Source organism: Squalius cephalus, assembly GCF_949319135.1.
Source record: "Squalius cephalus genome assembly, chromosome: 7".
NCBI classification, from domain to species: domain Eukaryota; kingdom Metazoa; phylum Chordata; class Actinopteri; order Cypriniformes; family Leuciscidae; genus Squalius; species Squalius cephalus.
Window position 1 is genome coordinate 8,961,777 of NC_137128.1, and position 17,483 is coordinate 8,979,259.

General features: G+C 39.1%; 1 protein-coding gene across 3 annotated transcripts; it reads left to right on the top strand.

Moving 5' to 3' along the window:
* The first annotated feature begins 921 nt into the window (after positions 1-921).
* LOC307161581 (oxysterol-binding protein-related protein 1) lies at positions 922-17,483 on the top strand. 3 transcript variants are annotated; one of them, XM_079876432.1, is made up of 13 exons: positions 922-1,065; positions 2,330-2,419; positions 5,058-5,133; positions 5,324-5,458; positions 7,881-7,978; positions 8,059-8,241; positions 8,357-8,464; positions 8,605-8,694; positions 10,181-10,304; positions 10,466-10,585; positions 13,392-13,515; positions 14,512-14,602; positions 16,718-17,483. In XM_079876432.1, exons 2-13 carry the CDS (start codon positions 2,361-2,363, stop codon positions 16,818-16,820), a joined length of 1,311 nt encoding a protein of 436 aa, XP_079732558.1. In that variant the 5' UTR covers positions 922-1,065; positions 2,330-2,360; the 3' UTR covers positions 16,821-17,483. The 3 variants fall into 3 exon arrangements, with proteins under 3 accessions (XP_079732558.1, XP_079732557.1, XP_079732556.1); XM_079876431.1 differs by having other exon boundaries at positions 958-1,069; XM_079876430.1 differs by having other exon boundaries at positions 1,003-1,069; positions 14,512-14,611; positions 16,718-17,475.

The window sequence follows — 17,483 nt, forward strand, 5'->3', positions numbered from 1 at the left end:
TTTCTTTTTAACAGCTTTCTCAGTCCTTACATAAAGTCAAACTCTCCCACATCATCTTTTTACATTTAATTACTTTAAAATTAGTTATTTTGTACAGAGTCATTCTCAAATCACCTCCACTGAAAATGTGAGTTTCAGTAAATCTGTACTAGTGTAAAATGTGTCATTTTGACTTGTGGTAAAAACAACTTCAGTTCTTTGACATTCTGTGAAGTCAATAAAAAAATACATTCAGAAACTTGAGAAAACCTAATTTGAGTTCTGAGTGGCTTTTCAGGGAAGTAAGACTGAATATTAAGAAAAAGACTGTACTGGGGGAAAAATATTCAGATTGATAGCCTAAAATGAATGAGAGCATTTTTGAAGGGTGCTTACTCTGTTAAAGCACAGTAAGCCTCTTAAGACAGCTCAGTGTATAGTAAGCAGTATTGTTCCATTACACCCTTCATAATCACTTCCACACTTCAGCTACTGCCTGCCTATCTATCTATCTATCTATCTATCTATCTATCTATCTATCTATCTATCTATCTATCTATCTATCTATCTATCTATAAACCTGTCATATAATGATGTTAATCACATTCAATTATCATAATGTATATTTATTTATTAATTTCTAAACAAGGGCTGTAGACACACCATCTTTACTCTGTAATGTGTGTTTTGGGGTGTGAATCCCATGACATCAGTATGCAGTGAAAATACAGCCATTGAGATAATCACATTTATTACAGAAACTCTGCAAAACACTGATAATTATGAAAACATTACTGATGTATTAATAGTTGAAGTACGTACTATAGCTGTATATGTGTATGTTGTCTCAGTGTTCATCATAGCCCAGGTGTAGTGTGATCAGCTGCTCTCCGATCCTCTTTATGCTGAGCTCTGCAAACACATCCTCACACACACACACACACACACACACACACACACACACACACACACACACACACACACTCCTCCCGTCTCTCCTGTGCTCCAGTTCACGCACCTACAGTCTCACACACAGGAACAGCAGAGAGGACGCAAAACAAGGTGACACCTTCAGCAGCCATTCAGGCAGGTACATTCACATTTCTGCTTTTCTCTGCTCACATTTTCACTTATTTCACTGTCAGTTGAAGATTTGGGCAGTAGATTTAGTCAGAGGTATGCCCAGAGTATGTGTCAAGACAGGTCAAGTGACTGTAAATGAGACCGGTACAGTAGCATTTGTCATGATGTCACTCTGAAGGTACAGTAACCTTAATCCTGATCAGAACCTGCACATTTACACTGAATGCATCATGTCAAATATTATATGTAGCAAATAATAATTGCTATATTTGATCTTTTTTACATCAAGGGTCAGTTTTACATCCTGTTATCGGTGTGTTTGCAGGTGTGACGTCATCATAGACACGCTGTAGGACAGGCTTGTGAGCAGAGTCTAATCTAATTAGATACAACTTAGTTCTGTCACCAATTAAAACACATGAATAAACATAACTATATTATTTCATTTAATGCAGTCCATCTATTTATGTCATATTATCCATCCAGCTTTTATAGCACTAATAAAATACATGTATTGATAGATGTCAGCAGTACATGATGCTTGTTAAATTGTGGATATATGTTTGGTTGTTATTAAAGTTAGCTGAGCTCTGGTATTTTTAGAGCTCTGTTAGTTGACAGATTCAGCAGTTCAGTCCCGTATGAACACACTTTAAATAGCAGTGCGTGCTGAAGCCAGAAAAACCCATGAATCATCTCAGGATGAGCTGTGAGATTTATAAAGTGGAATTGCACGTTACATTTAAAAGAAAAACAAAACCGATTAAGGTGAAGGGGCGTGAGCTCATCTGCAGTCGACAGATGTCATCATATTATACTGTTATAATCTCATAATCCTACATGCTTTTCAGTGATAGAAATGTGTGAATAATTTGCGTAAACTTATGTTTCATATTCATAAAAAAGCAATCCAAAGAATTTATCCAATACAAATCCATTTGTTGATTTTAATTGTCCACATTCTCTTAACAGGAGTTCTGTCAACTCTTAATCACTCAAACAGTTCTAGGCTGTGTTTCCCGAAAGCAGCATAAACCTGCATAGATCATAGAAACCACAGGCACCAATGTTCTCTACATCTACTTACAATTCTTTTGGATAAAATAGCTCTGGTCTTGACAGTCTGTCTATTTCATTCTATGTGATTGTTTATCTTTATAAAATAATGAAATATTCTTAATTTTCCCTTGAAGGACTACGTTTTTACTATTCTTTTATGCATTTCTAGAGCCAGATCAGTAAACAGTTTGGTGTTTTTTTGACACAGCTTCATCTGTGACCCCAGAGACTGAGACATCATGTCAGGGGACGGTAGCCAGGGAGACACGACCCAGAGCAATGGAGTCAAAAATCACAGGTATACCTTTTCTATCATGGGATTTGGTTTTCCTATCTCATTTTTAAAAAGTACATCTAGTTTATTTTTGTTAAAAAAACGATTCATTTTTTTTGGTATATTAGTATTATTGTTGTTGCTGCTGTCCATGCAGTTAAAACCTCATGTAATCAAGTGAAGAACATTTTAGCTGAGTGAAACAATACGCCATTAACTAGCTACATAAAGAATATGGCCTATAATTATGGTCACATTATGAGTCAGTTATAACAATAGAAGACCTAATACAGAGCCTTGTGGCACTCCATAATCTTACGCTTGTGTTAGGTTTAACAATATCTGATTGTGACACAAAAGATAGGAAGTATCTAAACATTTCTCCAGCCAGTTTAAGGGAATGTCATGATCCATGTGACCTAAATCCTTGGTTGAACAATTGGTTTCCTAGTATCTAGATCAGGGGTCTTCAGCCTTTATCAGGTTCAGGTTAGTGAAATGAGCGATGGAGCAATAACATTTACATTTATTCATACAGTCATGTAGGTAAACGTCATACTATAGGGTAACACTTTACAATAACAGGGCATGAATAATCATGTACTAATACCTGAATTAGTAGTTACTTCAACATGAACTCATGATTAGTGAAGATATGAACTAATAATGAACCGATGAATAGCGATCCTTACCTACAACAGAAGTCATAATGGTTCATGCATGAATAACAGCAGCTGTTATTATTCATGCTGTTATTATTCATGCTGTTATTCATGCATGAATCATAACGACTCCTGTTGTAGTTAAGGATCGCTCTTAAACATGTTAGTACATGTTTGATAGTTAATGCATTAATTAATGTTGATGTCAATAGTTTAAATTATGACTAATAAATTGTTTAAAGGGGTGGTATAATGCCCTTTTCACAAGATGTAAAATAAGTCTCTGATGTCCCCAGAGTGTGTATGTGAAGTTTTAGCTCAAAATTCCCTACAGATATTCTTATATAGCATGTTAAAATTGTCACTTTTTGAGGGTGAGCAAAAACACACCGTTTTTGTGTGTGTCCCTTTAAATGCAAATTAGCTGCTGCTCCCAGCACAGGGGGCGGAGCTTCAACAGCTCCTGTCCTTTTACCTCACACAGACATGCACTGGAAATATCAATGTTTATGTTCAAACTGTACTAACAAGTTTAAGGCTGCTGTTATTCATGCTTGAATCGTTATGACTCCTGTTGTAGTTAAGGATCGCTCTTCATTGGTTCATGATTAGTTCATATCTTCACTAATCATGAGTTCATGTTGAAGTAACTATTAATTCAGGTATTAATACATTAATATTCATGCCCTGTTATTGTAAATTGTTACATAGCTTTATATTAGATATGGGCAGCCAATGAACTGAGACCGAAAGAGGAACATTTATAGTTTAGGTTCCACTTTACATTAAGTGTCTTTAACTACTATATAATTAATGTATTTAAAATAATTGTTTGATACAATGCACTTTTTGTATACATACATGTTTTTACATTTAAAAAAAAAAAAACTTGCATTTATAATTACAGCTGTAATTAATTTAAATTAAATTAATTTAAAGTAAATTAACATCTATAATTACACTGTTGTAAACCTTATCCCTTAACCCACCCTTAAACCTACCCATACCACCATACCTCTCCTTAACCTAACCCGTATCCACCTTAATAGCAGCACAAGTGTTGTGCAATACAAAAAAATAAGTACATTGTAAAAATTATTAGTTAAAGACACCTATAAAGTGTGACACAATATTAATATTAATTCATTTATATACTTTCTTTTGTGATGCTTACAATCAACTGTCAATATGATTTATTCCCGAGAGCAAATGTACCACAAAAATAAATGCAATACTTACAGATACCAGCAAATGGTTCTCCTTCAAACCAAATGTCAAACCATCTCTTCGTAACTGTCCTTTTGTCCTCGTTGTGTCCGTCATTTGGTCAGATGGTGCTGTTTGCATCTGAGACACAGTCACAATGTAATTTATTATTTCATTCACAGAATTGTAGAATACAATCTAATAAATGCATTGGACATAATCTTTCATCTGCCTGAAGTTAGCTTAAGGAATGTTCAGAGTTCAGTGGGAGTAAAGTTCAGTCATTGCCAGTACATTACTGTAACAGAGGAGTGTTGTTAGGTAAAGACATACGACATGTTTAGATTTTTTTCTGGCTAGTCGTCATTGTAAGACTTTGCGAATGCTTGCAGACAACCAGAAAGACAGACGTTTGTGTGGTGATTCAAGACAATGCTGGAAGACTATCTGCTCACTTTTTGGTGTTCTTGTGTGAACAACATCATGTGAAAGTTACGGGGTTAAGCCGGGTTTATACCTGATGTCATCACAGCAACACTACTGTGTGTTGCTTTGAGACATTGCAATGGTTGATTCTGCTTTGGTCTATTTTCATTGAAGAACTTCTGTAAAGTTACTCAAAGTGAACTTGTAGAACTGTTGTGTATAAGCAGTATCACAAGGCTACAGCCATGCTAATATTTGGAACAACAGCACTTTTGCTCATGTAAATTGCTCATGTAAAGTGCTTAAATAAATTGCATTTAGTGTCCCCCCAAATTCTGAAATTTGTTTCATTATCCGTTTTGGAATAGGTCGGCTCTTCCCGCTGCTATGTTCTCTCGAAACAATGCCAGTATGTGGAGCGTTCTCAAAAAATGCATCGGGATGGTAAGTCACATTAATTTTACAGACACTGTACTAGTGTTTCTTCAACTTCAGGCACTTTATGTTCCAAAAATTTGACTGTAATCTGAAATAATTTTTGAATGTTTACTGTAAGGTTTGCATGCTTTTTTTTTGCCAGATTAATTATAATTCAGCCTGTTAATCAGTTATTCTCATCTTTAAATCTTCACAGGAACTGTCGAAAATCACAATGCCAGTGATCTTTAATGAGCCTTTGAGTTTTCTTCAGAGATTGACTGAATACATGGAACACACATACCTCATCCAGAAGGCCAACGCTTCACAAGACTCCATCCACAGAATGAAGGTAACTATATATTAGAATTTTTTTAGGCCAAATACCACTTGGTGAAGAGAAAAATAGGGCAGGTACCTATTGAGTAAAACAGAGCTTTGCATTTTAAGCCTGGCCTATATTAGTCTTGCGTTCTGCCGTCAGTCTGAAGGTCTGGACTCCATCGCAGCTTTCATTGGCCAGGGACTGCCTAGGGCCGTCTAACTGACATGTAAAGAAACCAATCACAGTTCGTTTTGTTCCACGTCATGTTAAAAGCCCCCTGAAATCAAAATAATTGAAGTTTTTTAGCTTTTAGTATGAATATGTTAGCCTTAAGGTTATGAATAAGCTGGTGTGTTCCAAAACAATGACAAAATTCGCTTTCAGTCTCTCACTTCCGCTAAAATAAATCACCGATTTTTATGACATCACCGCGGATTTCAGCCTCTCATCACATCTTCTGTCCAATCAAATGCTCTCTAGAATGTTAAGCGTCCCAACCCCTATGCTATAAATACCACCTGGCCAAAGCGAATGTTGACACGTCATGGAGCAATATGGGTTGGAGATTAGAGCTGTCAAAATGGCTGAAAAGCTAAATTCAAATTTCTTTCTTAAATATTAGCACAATTCGAATTATTTGAATGCTAAAGGCAATACTTAATGTTACAGTAAAAAAGTACTGTATTGTCTCCTATGCCCACAAGAGGGCGCAAGCGAGCGAAATTAGCAAATATAAACCTAATCAAGCATCACATCTTTTATTGAAATGAAATGGCATTCACTTTTTAAAGTGCATTAACTTTTGAAACAACTTTTCTTAAATAAAATATAATTTCCTTCATGTGCATGCAAGGAAAATTAGGATACAATAGTGCATAAAACTGTGTTATACCTGAGAAAACACGCTTCAACAGACTGTACTACATAAACACAAAATAGCAAACTGCCATTCAGAAACAATCCACTTCTACTCTCTACACATCCACATATTGTTTGTCATAAACACCAGACGCTCAACTTGATCTGCAGCGAGTGCTGAGCGCTTTTAGCTGATGAAAACACACGCTCATCTCTGACCGATGTGCCAGGTATGGTCAAGTTGTCGTTGCACAATCTTTTCCACCAACTGAGAGGGTTTTTGCCAGCAGGAAGCCTTTTTCCGGCATTTTTTCTAATTAACAACGCAGCCGCATCGCTGGTGCCGTCAAGTACGACTTGCAGTCTGTAAGGTAAACCAAACACTATTGGCTATTTGAAAAGGGGGAGGAGCCATTTAATATGTCCCGCCTTAGCTTCCTGTTTCAGTGGAAACAACGTATCATACAAAACTGCACGTTCCAAGGCACTTCAGTGGGCCTTTAAGGAGTATGACAATGTAAAGTTGATGTCTCTTCACAGACTGGCGTGCATCTAATAAATTATTCATTCATGAATGTTTTGCAAGTTTACTTACAACAATGGAGCCACAAACCTCACATACTTTTAAAAATCCAGCGTTTAATTAATCTTGATAAGCGCTCATTGTCACAATTGTAAACACGATGGCTTTCTTCTTCCGTGAGGGGGTTTGGCATCACAACGGCTTTGCTTCCAGGTGGACCATTAAAGAACACGACAGGAAATCCTGTAGAATTCAGCCATCAATTGATGACTTCCAAACTTAATTTTTTGTGTGTATTTGGTTTAATGCGATGTGTTTACGTGGGTTTAGGCTAAAAAAAGTCTTCATTTTACACATACTGTACATTATAGTTGCTCCTCTATGTCCCGCCTTTCTGAAACGAGTCGATTTTTACAAAGCTTATCGTTCTGAAAAGTGTGGTGTGCTCGCTTTGGCCAGCGGCCAGTGATCCAGTGCATTGTGATTGGCCCTAAAACCTTAAGCGTGTGACGGAAATGTCCCGCCCGTTACCATATTTGGAACATCAGCTCCCAAAGCAATAATGACAGGTGATAATGTCAGCACTACCTTATCAATTCGAACCCGAATCTGATCCGGAAAATGCAGATGACCAAGCTGATCGATCAACTTTGCCAGCGCGACTGGACCAGATCATATCAGATTGGTAAGGCTTTATTTAATTGGGGACATAATTCCTGATTAAAATGCTTCCACAAAACTTTCTTTGAGGTCAAACAATTATTGGCAGAATTTAGTACTGAATTATACTATCTGCTTTGCATTCAATTATTCAGCATACAGAATCCATTATCTAGATTTTATGTAATCTTATGTAAATACAATACACAATACACTGCGTTTTATTAGCAGCGAATAGCTATTACATTGATGAAATTTTAGGTTTTTTACATAAAATTAATTATGACTACAGGCAAAAGATCTGAGATATAACAATCATACACTATAAGTCTGAAATGTATATCTGATGGCTCTGAGACCATCAACTGAAACAAAGGAAAGTAATGTTAGGTTTCTTTGATTTTTGAGAGTGTGGCAGCGTTTGCGGTGTCAGCTGTGGCCTCGCAGTGGGAGAGGACCGGCAAACCCTTCAACCCTCTGCTGGGAGAAACCTATGAGCTGCTCAGGTCAGTGTCTGCTCATGTACGAGCTGATCATGTCAGTGTTTCCAATGAGCTGATCACGTCAGTGTTTCTTCTGTCTTCAGAGAGGATCTGGGGTTCAGATGGATCTCTGAGCAGGTCAGTCATCACCCGCCGGTCAGTGCCTTCCATGCCGAGGGCATAAAGAACGACTTCATGTTTCATGGCTCCATTTATCCCAAACTCAAATTCTGGGGAAAGAGTGTGGAGGCCGAACCTCGTGGAATCATCACCCTAGAGCTTCCCAAGTGAGTGGTTTCCAGCCTTACATGTGTTCAAGAGCATGTCATGTTCTCACAGACATAAACATTTATTAAACAGCTTTATCACTGACATATTTATTTCTAATTTGTTGTTCCGCAGTCACAATGAAGCCTACACATGGACCAACCCTACCTGCTGTGTTCATAACATTATCATGGGACAACTGTGGATTGAGCAATATGGAAATGTTGAAATTATTAATCATAAGTAAGAGCAAATATCATGAAAGTATCATTAGGTGTAAATTAGATAATTGTTGCTTTATTAAGGTTTGAGAGGAACAATGAAAGAGTCTAACTACTGCAGAAGACAAACACACAAATGATTTCACTGTGTGTGTTTTACAGAACTGGGGAAAGATGTTGTTTGACTTTCAAGTCGTGTGGCATGTTTGGAAAAGAGTTGCATAAAGTGGAAGGATACATACTGGATAAAAGGTATGTAAACACTACTTAAATGACAGATATCTGATGATATTTTTGTCCCAGAGCCTCTAAATAGGCTTATTCAGTTTTACATGACTGTAGTGTGGTAAATACAAATACAGCTCTGATCCACTAATTTCATTGGATATGAGGTGTTCCAAGAGGGTTGATATTTCATATAACAGCACTGGAGCATTTCACTTTTAGTATCACTTTATATTCACAAAATAGTCCATTTTGGCTCAATATTATTGTGAATTAAAGGGTTAGTTAACCCAAAAATGAAAAATCTGTAATCATTTACTCACCCTCATGTCGACTTCCATTTATCTTCGGAACACAAATAAAGACATTTTTTTATTAAATCTGAGATCTGTCCCTCCATTGACAGCTACACAACTACCACTTCGACGCTTCAAAGAATGTATTGTGTTACGCAGCTCGTTTGAGTTTCCGCAAAGACCAATGAGGTTTGTTCTCACGTGTCAAGTATCTGCTAACTCTTTATTGTGATGCTCCTCCAACAGACATTCTACTGACTAATACAGAACTTATCTCACAAGGGGATTGTTTAGGGCCCCTTGTCATTAAAACCCCCGATAAAGAAAATATTGGAAATTCATAAGCAATAAAAATTTATTTAATTTTGATGGCTTAATGCTGCAAGTAGCCTATAATTGACTGCACAAAAACACGTTTTTGTCTCAGTGTCACTGCTTAATTTTTTTCATATTATATTATATTACTGTAAAGAATTGAACTGTCCTGCAGGAGATTTTGTAAATGATTTTTTTAATAGAATTTATTGGTAAAGACTGGTACTCGAATCTGTTACAAAATTATCAGGTAATTTAGTGACTTCTTAATTAACTGCTTGTTTTCAAAAATATGATTTAATACCGCTAAGTTACATCAAGGGTCAAATAACATAGAAATGGCACATTAAAGTTAAAAGTTACAACTGTTACAGGTCTGGTATAAAGAATGTTTTTGCTCAGGTGGCGAAAAATGTCCGCCCAATAGAGAAACGTTTCGTTCAGCAAGAAGAAGAAATTGAGCAAACATTGATCTTACCTCGCACTCTTTGATTGTTAAAATCAAATGTTGTGCTGAAATTTGCGCTCAGATTCTGTGAACAAGTAAGGCTCGCCTTCTTGGTTTGATTGGCCATTTCAGTCGTTTTGACATTGACGAGCGCTGTTTGACGCCTGGTGGTTACGGCCCTGGTACAGAAGATGTTATACTGTATGTGACAGTCATACTGATATTCAGTACAATAGCATGATTGCAAGTGATGCATTTACATTACATTTGCTATGACTTGGACTGATATTGGACTGAACTTATATATGAAATTTGTTCTTGAAAAAAAATTAGCTACATCTAACTAACAATTGGTCAAAAGGAAAATCTTTAACAAACAAAAGTGTGTACATTAATGAAGAGCCACACACAGTAAGCTGTCTGTAATACGATCGTTTTCTTTATGTCTGTCCAGTAAAAAAAAGGTGTGTGCTCTCTATGGCAAGTGGACGGAGTGTTTGTATTCTGTGGATCCAGCGACGTTTGACGCTCACAGAAAATCTGACATAAAGCGTTCTGACAGGAAGGGAAGTACACAGGTGACTGTCGAGATCATGATCACGAATGTTGATTCGTTTTACATTTTTATGTAATATGTTGTTGAACATAAATATGCATTTTAAACCGTCAGAGCAGAAATTGACTTGGTGTTAATAGCATTAATTAATGTCTAATGTAATGTGTTTTACTAATGTTGCAGAGTAATAATGCGGACGAGGAGCCGGATGAAATGCCTCCTCCAGAGACAGAGACTGTGCAGGTGATTCCAGGAAGTGAGCTCATCTGGAGGATATCACCGCGACCGGACAACTCGGGGAAAGTATGCAGAATATTTCACTATTTGTCATTATATGCCCTTGTTATTATGATGTGGCTTTAATTTAGGCTTGAGATGAGCACAAGTACTTGGAGGTGACTGCCATGATCAGTCATGATCATATGAGATGTGACCCTATGGGGCACAGCAATATTTATGTGTAAATTAACATTTGTTTCATTGTCGATGGGCCATCTGTACAACCCTGTAACTGTCACGGTATGTTGTGAGAAGAAGCACGAAGAAGAAGAATCAGGTTCAAATAGCACTTTAATTATATCCACAGGCATTTCCAACGATAGGTAGGCAGGCAAACATCAACGTAGCATAAACAAGACCAGACAAAGAACACTGAAAACACAGGAACTTATACACTGACGATGATAAGGTGAACACAGCTGAACCGAATGACAAGTGTTACGCCCCGTGGCTCAAAAGGGACACAACAAAATTGGGACACCTGAGAAAGCCAAACTTTTATAGAAAGTTATTTATTAACAAAAGGAAAACTATACAAAAACTGTGTAATGTAGAAGTCAGGCGTCAGTAGTGTCATGCTAGGTGAATGCATGGGAATGTAATGTGCTGTGGCGTCATGGTGGATGCAAAAAAGAAACATAACCAAGCAAATAAAAGCAATCAAATCAAATAGGCCGCGTGTCACTGATGTAATCATGTGGGAGGGCGGAGTAATCTGTCCAACGCTGGGGGAAACCCCATTGAAGACACAGGTCGTCACACTCCTCCCCTTAAAACAGGGGTCAGTCAAGAATCCCTGCAAATGACCAAACAAGACAATTGAGCCAAAAATGTAAGCCCCATGACTCCCAAGAAGTTAAAAGCCAAGGACAGCAGCCAAGGCAAGTTAAAGTTAAAAAACACATTAGGCATCATTCATAGGGGCACGTGACAGTGCATCTGCCACAACATTTTCAGACCCTCTGATGTCCCGAATGCCAAGGCAATAGGCCTGCAGAAACAAGGACCAACGTATCAGCCTTTGGTTCGAGCAGTGAAGAGAATTCAAAAACGTCAGTGGATTATGGTCGGTGTAAATGACAACAGGTTGACTTGAGCAAACATAGATGTAAAAATGCTGCAACGCCCAAATCAAAGCCAAAGCCTCTTTTTCCACCACAGAATGATTCAGTTGGTAAGAATTAAACTTGAAAAGAAACTGACAGGCCGGACCACCCCCTGCTCATCAAACCTGAGTCGCATCAACCTGCAAAGAGAATGGTCTTTCAAAGCAAGGAGCAGCAAGGACAGCAAATGAACACAATAGAGAATTAACATTTTCAAAAGCTATCACACAATTTGAAGACCATATGAACTTTGCCTTGGCTTTCAAAAGATCGGTAAGTGGTACGACAACTGCTGAAAAGTTGCGACAAAAGAAACGGTAGTAACCTACTAAACCCAAAAAATGCATAAGCTCTTTTTTGGTAGTAGGCGCAGCGTACTCTTGAATAGCTTGAATTGTAGCATTTAACGGTCGGACTTCACCAGGTCATCACACAAGTCATATTAGGAACCAAGGTGACAAACGAGTGGCGGGAACAGAACAAAGGAAAACAGGAACCAATGAATACTAGTCTGTGAAAGTGAAACTAAGAGGACACAGACGGAGTAAGTGTAACATAACACCCTCTCCCGGTAGGCACGACCTCGCGCCGTGAATGAAGCGCAGAGATGAGAGAGAAGGGTGGAGGTTTGGGAGGGGGACGCGGTGATGGTGGAGGGATGGTGAAAGGGATAGTCGAGGGTTGGAGAAGCAGGCAGATGAAACCAGGTTGGTGAAATGGAGAATGGACGGATAGAGAAACCAAGGTTGCGATGAAGGGAGGAGCCAGGTAACACTCAGGATGATAGTCCAAGGCGGAGTGGATGAAGGAGCCAAGGGGAAATCCCTGCTGGGAAATCCAGGGTGATGGTGTGCTCAGTCTTCCCTTCCTCGGGCACAAGCTTACTCGTCACGGTGGGTGGAAGCTTCCAGTCTTCTGGGGGCTCAGGTGCTGTCAATCACACGGATGACGGGCTGGGCTTTGGGCTTGGCTGGGATCGGAGGTAGGCGCTCTCCAGAGTCCAGATACCTGATGACGGCGTCCCTCCAGCAAAGTCCGTAGGTGTCTGGGAGGTCTACGGGATGTTGGTAGTTTCCCCCGATCCAAGAAGAGAGACTTTACCGTCTCATTGTCTTTACTGCCAGCTGGCTAAAACGGAGGGCAAAGTCCATAAGAGGAAGCCCTTCATGGGCTAAGGCGGAGAATCTCTCATCCATTTCTCAGTCCGGTCCTCTGTCACGGTGCGTTGTGGGGGTGGTCCGGCCTGTCAGTTTCTTTTCAAGTTTAATTCTTACCAACTGAATCATTATGTGGTGGAAAAAGAGGCTTTGGCTTTGATTTGGGCGTTGCAGCATTTTGACATCTATGTTTGCTCAAGTCAACCTGTTGTCATATAATTTAATTATATGCACAGGTATTACCAACGATAGTTAGGCAGGCTATATTTAACGGAAAAACCTTTGGTGAAGTGATGTAGAACTAATGCCATCAAGACTTGGAACAAACTTAAGTGTACAGTTATTTAAAAAAAAAAAAAAACCATCTAAGAATGACTGTCAGAATGACATGATCAAGCATTCAACAATGTTGAATATGCAAGAAGACAAAAAACAAACATGCTTGTACCAGGACAATGATTTTCTTATATGCATTTTACCAACCCCTGTTAATACATACAAATTAACATTCCTGTTTTGTGACAAACTGTCATTCATTCCTCTTTGTCTTCTTTCTCTTTCTGTCAGTACTATGCCTTCACATCATTTGCTCTGCAGTTGAATGAGTTGGATGCAGAGATGGAGCGAGTTCTTCCACAAACAGATTGTCGTCTGAGACCTGATATCAGAGCACTGGAGAGCGGACACATAGGTACATTAACCTCTTATTGTATTCATTCACCCATAAAACAACATCCAACCAACTTCTGAAATGCAGGATGGTTGAGTTTTGGCTGATACCTGTTTTGTCCTTATCTCTAAAGCCCATGTTGAGCCTGCAGTCAAGCCTCCTGTTTTACTGACCATTAAGGTGGTGCTTATATCATAAACACCACCCTCCTTTGTTTTGTACATTTGCACAATGCAAATAAAACTAATAAAAATGACAAAAGCACTAAAATTTCAACTAAAATTAAAATGAAATAACGCTGGAACATTGGAATGTTGTTGCAGTGCTTGTTAAATATTATATATCTTTAATATTAAACGTATATCAACATCCTGCCCTCAATGATGGACGACAGATCATCAGTCCTTGATCCATCCATCATCAGTTAGTCAAGTCAAGTCATCTTCATTTATATAGCGCTTTTAACAATGCAGATTGTTTCAAAGCAGCTTTACAGAAATAAACGTATAATTTAAGGTAACAGAGATTGTTTTGGCTTTATAGCGGTTCTTTAATAAAGTTATTTTCCAGCTAAAGTTAGTTTTGATTGATTCGCTTCCGTCGCAACAATCATTTGTTATTAAATTAGGGGCCACTAAGACGACACCATTCCCTCTACACAGACTTTAAACGCGAACCTGTGAGAAACGCTGATGGCGTTCACATGAGCATTAAGAATTGGTTCTATAGTTATGTGCGTTTGAATATATGTGTGCAGGTTTGTTATTCCCTACAAACCAAGCCTAAACAAATTACTGGTGTTTCCTTATAGTTTTGATTCAGAATTTTATTTTATTTTATCAATTCGGGGTAGATACGCGAATTGAGTTTTTCCGACGACGCTTTATCTGTAGAGTGGTAAAGGGATCCTCCATAGGGAGAGACTAGGAGGTCTTTGTCAGTTATTGTTCAACGTTATATATAATGACATAATATACAATGACTTAATTATATATTGCATTGCTGCTGTTTCCCCAGATGTAGCCAGTGCAGAGAAGAACAGACTGGAGGAAAAACAACGCATGGCTCGGAAAAATCGCTCCCAAACAAATGAAGAATGGAAAATAAGGTTTGAAATGTTAGAGGAGCTATTCTGCTTTTTTCCATGTTCATCTTTCTTTAGTGTGTAATTTTGTTGCTGTTTCAGCATGAAAAAGGTCTGCAAAGAACACAGTTCTTCTCTATATCAGTGTCAGTGTTTCTGAACTCCCTGAAACACCTCCATTGTAGTCTTGAGTTTCTTCCGGGAACGAACACGTCACAATATTCCTCATTTAAATAATTCATATGCAGAATAAAGGGGCGTGGCCTGGTTGAGTTAGTTAGTAGTGTGTTGAAACATTTCTTACCCTCCTCTCCCTTATCTCCCCTGCTTTGCTCCTCTCGTCTCGTCTAGTCTACTGTCTTGTACTTTGAGAGACTCTCTCCGCACTGCTCTCCAAACTAAGAAATTATGGATTTGATCAACTGGTCTCTCAACGCAATTGACACCATCTTCTCGACGAGAAGCTTGGGTTCGGGGGAACCTGATTGCCCTGCCGGAACGTTCGCAGCTGGCTACACGATGGACGCGTGGGAGAGGTGGCGGGTCGTGTGTCTGGCGGCTCTTTCCATAGAGGACATTGAAGATATCTACCTATTCGGAACCATGATAACAGGTTTTCTGCTGTTTGGATTAGGCATTGCCCTGGTTTATCGAGGAATTAAGAAGATGGTGACAGCTGTTCAAAGCCCCACAGGGCTGCACGTCATGATTGAAGCAGTGGGCAGAGCTGTCAGCACTCAGACTGTGACTATGAACCACAATATGGATAACATCATGGAGAAGCTCACAGCTTTGCAAAGGCAAATGGATCGTTTCGGAGACCCAAATGGACCAGAAGCTGTGTAAATTGGAATGCGGCTACTCGTCCCAAGACCAAACAACCCCAATCTTATCTGCTTTCGGCCCCCCTTAACCAGCACTGGCCTTGGCCTTGGCTGCTGCTGGAACAACAACTCCTCCAGAAGAGCACTGCAGCGAGACGCTCTTACGTTCCTTCCCCCACTCCCCACAGACACCTGCTGATTGTTGACTCTGTCTGGGACCTGATCAAGGTTGACTCCATGGCAACTGCTGTGTATCGCTATGACATCCTGCGGACTGAGGCCCCTAGATTAGGATGCCAGGCGTAGCGTGTAGGCCTCTCCAGGCCTACACATACACGAACAAATATACAGATATGCAATCACCCTCCCCCACCCCCAATCCCTCGCCTTCGACGCTTTGTACCACCAGTCTGACAGGCGGGTCTGTGACCAGCGCCGAAAATGGCTGCAGGACCGGATGGCTGCTTGCCTGTGCTGGGTTACCTCCACCTAAACTAATTTAGCAGTATACTTTCAGTGTTTACCTAGAGAAGCTGACTCATTTTCCAGACCTCACACACCAAGCCGACGTCAAAGAACTAGCAGCGATTGCATCTAGGACAAAAAGCTGCGCTTGAACACACCGCAAAAACTACAGCCGACTGTCAGTTAGCATGTGCGTTCTGTGCCTGCGTGTAAGGAAATAACCGTCTAAATCAGCAGCTATCAGTAGTCTATATTCACCATTAAAAAACTAGGACTAGGACACAAACCGACAAAGCAATGCTTGCTTACCATTTTGAATATCAATCACGCTGACCACTTTCTTCATTCCTGGCGGCTCATGTTATGAAAATATTTGCGTATTGAAAGCTCAAAATTATAACAGCCTTCTAAGTCTGTACTGTCTTGACTTCTTTGCTCGCTTTCATCACTTTTGCTTTTATTGTCATACACTGACTCATTCGCTAAACTGAGCAGCCAATCAGAGTTCTCTCTCTCACAGACAGGCCATTCAACATGCTGTATCGGGTGAACTGCCACAGACATAAGCCCGACTAGTCAGTGCCTTCTTGACTTCTTTGCTAGCTTTCATCACTTTTATTCTTATACACTGACTTGCTAAAGCTGACATGTGGAACATACCTCAAAAACTACCCTGACAGACGCTCACAGACGGCCCAACGCCCAACAGTTGTCTGGGTGTGTCATGGTCCTAAAGAGTCTGTGTGTTCACAGACATCAGCAGTGATTATGATCTGCATGAGTCTGTGTGTTACAGAGAGAATGACAGCATTGATTTACACCTTAACATCAAATTCATGTTCACACACAGGTGGTTTCATCAGGGGTCGAGCCCTCACACCAAAGCTCCAGATTGGCTCTACAACGGCAGCTACTGGAACAGGAACTACTCACAACTGCCTGACATATACTGACCTCAAACTACTGCAGACATCTCTACATGTACAGTACAAACGTCCTACTGTTGAGGAAATGCACTGAGTTTATATAAATGCATCACTGATATGGTGATAAACTGACAAAGATGATAAAGGGCATCATGATGTAAAAATATAATAGTGTTTCTTGTACAACTCCTTTAAATAGATTAGGATCTCATTAAAAGAGCAAATGATTCACATCCATTTCAAATGTTCCAGGGTGAGACATAAATATTCTGAAGATATATGATGTGAAATTACTCTAGTCAACTTAGATTTAAATCGATTTAATGTGAATATTGAAAAGTTTTGCTTAAGAGTGTTTTGGAAGGACACAAGATCTGCTTGTGTTTGACAACGATGGCACTCTGCATTTACAATAAATTGAGTCATTTTAAAGCAAGTTTTAAAATTCTTAAAAGAAATGGCCCATTTTTTTCTGTATATTCATGTTATATGTCCATAAAACATTGCACCCTGAAAAGTGCAAAAAATTCATGTAAACACAATGTTTAACACTTTTTACTGTTGCTAAATAAAGGCTTTCTGAAACTTCTTTATTGTGACAAAATGTAAATTATGTAGTGATGCCATGAGCTTCTGTGCCATCTATTGGTTTGGAGGAGAATAAAATTAAATGTGTATAATGTAAATTCC